Raw genomic sequence first — 6,000 nt, forward strand, 5'->3', positions numbered from 1 at the left:
AAATACTACAGATATACTACAAACTACAAAAGAAATAGCCCAAAAATACAATTTAAAAATACTACAGTAATAGTACAAACATACTATAATCATAAAACTACAGTAATACAAAAAATACTATAAAAATACTACAGATATTGTTGGGAATTAATTATCAAAATGTACCGTTTACCGAATTGTTTAAATTAGTTATCTCACTCCATTAACCAAACACAACCTACACTCATCCAACAATTTATGCGCGCTCGTTTCTTGGGAGAAAAATGACCAGGAAAGCCAACATTTCACACGGGGGCGGATGTTTATTGTTCCTAACAGAAGACCTAAGTGTATCAACAGGAGACCGCGTTCCTCTCCCAGTTGCCCTGGATCATTTATACATTTCACAAACAAAGAAAAGACATCCCATTGGCTTTGTGCTATGTGTCATCTATAGTTAACGTTAGCTTTCTCTTATTGGTCTACCCCTCGTATGAGGGCGTGTTGGCTGGGCTCCGCAATCTTCGCATACCAGCGGCGCCCCGACGTCTGTCCTTGTGCGTCTGTCCTTGTGCGTCTGGCCTTCTCCGTCAGCACTCACAGGAATTCCGTTATCAGAAATACGTCTGATACATTCCACACAGCCTAACCTTCTAATTACCTTGGATAAAAACAGTCAGCGAATATCTCTACTGCATCAAACCGAGTACATGTACTTTGTAGTCAATCATATAATATCCTTTATAGTCAAATGTATAATATCCTTTAATATAATAAAATAATAAATAATAATAATAAATATACAACAACAAAAATCCACTTTCAAAATACAACAAAAGTACTACAGAGATACTAAAAAAACACTACTATGAAAATACTATGTAGATTACTAAAAATTTAACTACAGTAACACTTCAAAAAACTACAGAACTTATTTAAAAATCCAACTTAAAAAAACCAAAATAAACCTACAGTAATACTTCAATACTAAATAACAAATGAAGTGCTTAAAACAGGGACCTAGTATACTATTTTGCTCTAATTGTGGTCGTTTCAAAAGCAATTTGATGAAACTAATCGATTTAAAAAGAAGTATAACATGTCATATGTGGCTCCTGATTCAAAATAGTTGCCCACTCTTGGAGTAGAACATGGAATGAGTTCATGTAGGTATGCAAATCATCAAGTAATAGGGGACCCCAAATCTTATTTTGCTTAGGGCCCCATGAAGCCTTGGGCCGATCCCGATCGATACTATCCTGTATTTATTTGGATCGGATCGACACCCCAAAAATACCAGGATCACCCACTTCAAGTTACAATACGCTACCGGAAGTTAAACTTTGACCTCAAATGACACAACCGGAAGTTTTTAAGTCACCGGAAAACTAGTGCTGTCCGTCAACTCTTTGGTCACTATTTTATTTACATCGTAAGTTTAAAGCAGTGAAAACTCTGTGGGTAAGTTGTATAGGATGTACTTGAATTTTATTTAATCTAAAATCGTCTTAAAAGAAGAAAGAAAATCCTCCAGTCACGTTGGTTACAGTAACATCGTGGCCGTCGGGCGGCATTTGTTGTTAGCTTAGCATTAGCCTACGAGACGACAAGTAACTGGTAGAATGCCGGTATCATAAATAGAACGTATTTTATAAAGGTAAACGGTGCAAATACATTATTTTAAACTCGTGTTATATCGAAACGACCACATTAATCTAAAAGAGGGTTGTCAAACATTGTATTAATCGAGGGACATTTCAGCCTAATGTCTTCAAAGCCATTCTGTACATATTCTTAATAAAAAATCAAGAACATTTGTAATCAGCGTAACTGAAATATCCATTAATAATACTTTAAATTTAAATTTGTAAATAAAGATATTTTTGAAGGAAAAATTATTTGGCATTTCTATTTTGTAAACCAAACTACAATATCAACCATTGATGTGTAGTGTCTCATTTCGACTCCCCCGCAAACTCCTCCCCCCTCGCGTGAACGCGCATTCTGCTGCGCTTCCGACAATAGCTTTATTGTTATTATATAGAATGCGATTGCTATTGTTGGAAGCGCAGCAGAATGCACGTTCACGCGAGGGGGGGAGGACTTTGCAGGGGAGTCGAAATGAGGCACTACAGTGGCAGATGCATGCGCACAGTAGCATTACACGCTCGCTTCGTTTGTAACGAAAAAACAATACCGCGGCGAACTCGTTTGACTTGATTGATTTGCCGATTCGTGATAGTCGGTGTATACCTGATGGTACCCGTAATTGACAAATTTGCGTTTTTCCGTACAGATTTTCTTTTATGTCGTACACGTCCTAAAATGCAAGATGCACGTACTTTGTATGGCAAAAACATACAGGTTGACAGGTAAGTAACTAATATGTTATTGGGATTTAAAATAAAATGAATACATGTTACTACTTTTTGATGTAAAGCAGGGGTCTCCAACCTGGTGCCCCCCTGAGGACAGCTGAGGTGCCCGCAAACCTGTCCTGAAAAACCCCCACCAGTGCTGGGTCATTGTGAATTTGTAGTTTTTTTTTTTTTTTGGGTGGACTGAGTCAAATAAACCCCTACTTTTTGAATTATCTTTCTTTTTGTCTTTTTTTTTTCTTATACTTCTACTTTTTTACTCTTAGTTCCTTTTACTTCTTACTTTTACTTCTTCTTACTTTTACTTCTTTCTTTCACTTCCCTCCTTCCTTTCTCTTGTTCTCTCTTTTTATCCTTATCTCTTTATCTTTCTCTCTATCCTCCTCACTTACTCTCTCTCTCTCTTACTGTCTCTCTCTTCCCCTTTCTTCATTTTCTTTCCCTCTTACTATTACTCTCCTTTCACACACTCTCCTTCTTTTTTCACACACACTCTCTTTCCTTCTTTCTTTCACTCCCTCTTTTTCTTGGTCATTTTTCTCTCTTCTTTCCTTTGTCAATATTTAACCTGGTAATGACATAGTTACAATACACTAAGTAGATCAAGATAAGTTAGTATTTTAGAAAGGTATAACAAAATGAGTGCCCTTTACACTAATTGCTAGCAAAACGTAGCTCTAAGCTTGAAACAAGTTGAAGACCCCTGATGTAAAGTAACTCTAAATTTTGTAATTATTAAGGTCACAATCCTTGCTAGTGCATTGATGAAATGTCCCGATGAAATATGAAGTAAGCTAAATATAATGAAATAGAAATTATATTAGACGTCTTGAAGATAATTTATTCCTTAACTCCACTCATTAGCATTAAATGGAAATATTGGCCTGTGATTGCGATATTCGTGAAAGCGAAAGCACCACAACACAGTCAAAATTAAAGATGGAAAGACAAATGGCATCAAGCATACCCACTCAAAGCATGCTGAGTCGTTGAGGGTAGACCCCCCCCCTCTTTAGTTGTTTGGAGGTATTTTGGCTACTTACGAGTTTGATAAAATATAACAATATCCATCTGTTTTTATCCATCTTTAGCAGAGGCCATTATGAGAAAATAGTTGAGTAAAGATGACACCACAGTTGCTCAGGCTTCAGCTAATGACCAACGTGGCCCCGACTCTGTAAACATGCAAACTGGAATTGGTTGTTTGCTGTATCTGAGCGCTTGTGATGTCATATTAACCCGACAGCATTTTTGCTAAATAGCTGCCGCCAGAAATGAACAATAAAAGGTGGATTTTGTCTTTGTAACGAACATTCTACAAAATTAGCATAATCCGAAATCTGGTGATTGGAGTAGTGGGGCAATAAAACCTCAATTAATCTGTCATCCAACTGCTTATCCTCACGACTTGCATAAGACTTTTTTTAGGAAATCTCTTAGGTTGACTCCCACATCAAGACTGGATGCTCTTACCTGTACTTACCGATGAATATAGCAAATATTTCAAACATCTCCTTCGGTTTTGCAATTGAATAAGATGCTCTTCTCTTCAGGTGTCTCGAAAATGATCATCCCAGTGCGGTGCTTCACGTGTGGGAAGATCGTGGGTAACAAGTGGGAGATGTACCTTGGCTTGCTGCAGGCTGAGTACACTGAAGGGTAGGACAAATACATTATTATTATTATCCAGTGTTTCCCGTAGATTTTTGTTAGACCCTGGTGGGAGGACTTTCTAGAGGGGTGTGAGGAATGTCCCTCCCGGAAGAAAACGGTGTACATTCTAAATTCAAACGCAATGATCGGGTGCGTTTTTAGGGCAAAATCAAGAAGCTATGATGAATCTGTGCCCTTGTAAAATTTAGAATCATAAATACACTAATTATGAAATACAGCAATCAAGTCACACAGACAGGAGTTTGATGCAAAAAATCAGTAAATCTGCTTGTCATCTAATTAGACTAAAAATAACTAGCGCTGTTCTGATGCCGATGATGTACTATTTCATGTACCCTGGAGAACATGAAAACCATTTTCTTTGGAAAACTATGACCTGTGGGTTCTCCAGGGTAAAGGTATAATGGCGTGTAAACAGATCAAATCCCCTATATAAGTTTTAAATTTGATTTAACTGATGGGTTGAATTATTATATTCAGTACCACTGCTTTAGTGATTGCTGCAATGACAGGATGCCGGTTTCTCTTACTAAGCGTTAATAAATCTCGTAAAAACACCTATTTGCTCACAGGAAGACAGACTATGTAGAATAAAAACAAAGGTCATTTGTGTAAACGAGTTTATTATATTTGCAAAATAAACAACACAAACAATGCTTGCAGCACATTTTTTTGTTCTTTGGCCACATGCAATCAATTTGAGGTTATTTTATGTAGCAAGGACGCAACACTAGCTATAATTTTGCTAGTGTACTGCGACAATCTTAGCAATCTATGCTGATGTTGCTGTCTGCTACCAGTAACCAAGACCTTTTGGATTATAAGCCAAAATGGGCAAGAGAGGGTCTAATTAAAATAATTTTTTGTTGGGTTTTTTTTTGCGTAAAAATTGTTACATGGCATTCGTCATGATCAAAAATCCTATACAAAGTGCGGGATAAAGTTGACAGATGTACAAATTACGCCTGGCGTTGTCCTTTTATGTAGTTAAAAAAAAGTCCACACACGGTGGGCAAATAGATTTGGCCCGGTTCCTTGCCTGACAGGCAGGAGGCTTACAATCAAAAACTAGGCTTAGAGTTAGAGAATGGCCGGGGCGCTTGGTGAAAGAGACTTCTGGGTCGGCGCTAGGTAACTACATATAGAAGCGGCGCTTTGAGGAAATGCGTAGCTCAAACACACACCATGGTGTTTTTCATCATTTATTAAAATGACAAATCTAAAAGTTTTTTTGATGAACTTCACGTTATATATATTTAAACATATTATGTTTTCCAATAATCCAAATTTGAGACTCTGGAGGGATCATTTGAACCAAGAGACTTCCTATGGTATGGGAAACACTATTTTCCTATATTGAGTTTCTCCGTAAATATCTTAATTGTGTAGACGTCTAGTTGCTAAAGTTCATGATAGTATAAGTTTAAGCCATCTTTGGTTGGAGTATGTTATGAACTTCATAAAATTGATTTCATTTTCTGGAATTCTTTCAGTGATGCGCTCGATGCCTTGGGCCTGAAGAGATACTGCTGTCGAAGGATGCTCCTGTCTCATGTGGATCTTATTGAAAAGTTGTTGAATTATGCCCCGCTGGAAAAGTAGCGGCGACTCGACTTGATAAGTGTTTGATGATTGCTTTTTGTTTGATATCATATGGACGCTAATGTTTTCAGTTAAATACTTCTGAATTTCTTTTTTATAAAGCTGATGAAAGTCACTTTTGTGTGTTGTACAGTTTGTCCTGGTATCTACCTGAAGACTTAAACACAAGTAATAGGAATCGATAATTTGTCGTTTTTCTGGTTTTCGCAGAAAAAAAAATTGCACAGGCAAATTTCATAATTTCCTACTAAGGCTCCAATATACAGGACTGTCTCAGAAAATTAGAATATTGTGATAAAGTTCTTTATTTTCTGTAATGCAATTAAAAAAACAAAAAAGTCATACATTCTGGATTCATTACACATCA

General features: G+C 36.9%; 1 protein-coding gene across 2 annotated transcripts; it reads left to right on the forward strand.

The window, feature by feature from the left end:
- Positions 1 to 1,280: 1,280 nt before the first annotated feature.
- On the forward strand, positions 1,281 to 5,748 carry polr2l (RNA polymerase II, I and III subunit L). 2 transcript variants are annotated; one of them, XM_088333659.1, is made up of 3 exons: positions 1,281 to 1,411; positions 3,911 to 4,016; positions 5,525 to 5,748. In XM_088333659.1, exons 2-3 carry the CDS (start codon positions 3,922 to 3,924, stop codon positions 5,631 to 5,633), a joined length of 204 nt encoding a protein of 67 aa, XP_088189785.1. In that variant the 5' UTR covers positions 1,281 to 1,411; positions 3,911 to 3,921; the 3' UTR covers positions 5,634 to 5,748. The 2 variants fall into 2 exon arrangements, with proteins under 2 accessions (XP_088189785.1, XP_088189784.1); XM_088333658.1 differs by having other exon boundaries at positions 1,291 to 1,440.
- Positions 5,749 to 6,000: the final 252 nt, after the last annotated feature.

This window comes from Urocampus carinirostris, chromosome 4, assembly GCF_059441175.1.
Source record: "Urocampus carinirostris isolate Australia breed hairy pipefish chromosome 4, RoL_Ucar_1.0, whole genome shotgun sequence".
Lineage (NCBI taxonomy): Eukaryota > Metazoa > Chordata > Actinopteri > Syngnathiformes > Syngnathidae > Urocampus > Urocampus carinirostris.

Excerpts from the sequence above, each read along its gene's own strand:
- polr2l (XM_088333659.1), top strand. The coding sequence starts at position 3,922 with ATGATCATCCCAGTGCGGTGCTTCACGTGTGGGAAGATCGTGGGTAAC. Across the intron at positions 4,017-5,524 it reads CAGGCTGAGTACACTGAAGG|TGATGCGCTCGATGCCTTGG; the intron begins GTAGGACAAATA and ends GAATTCTTTCAG.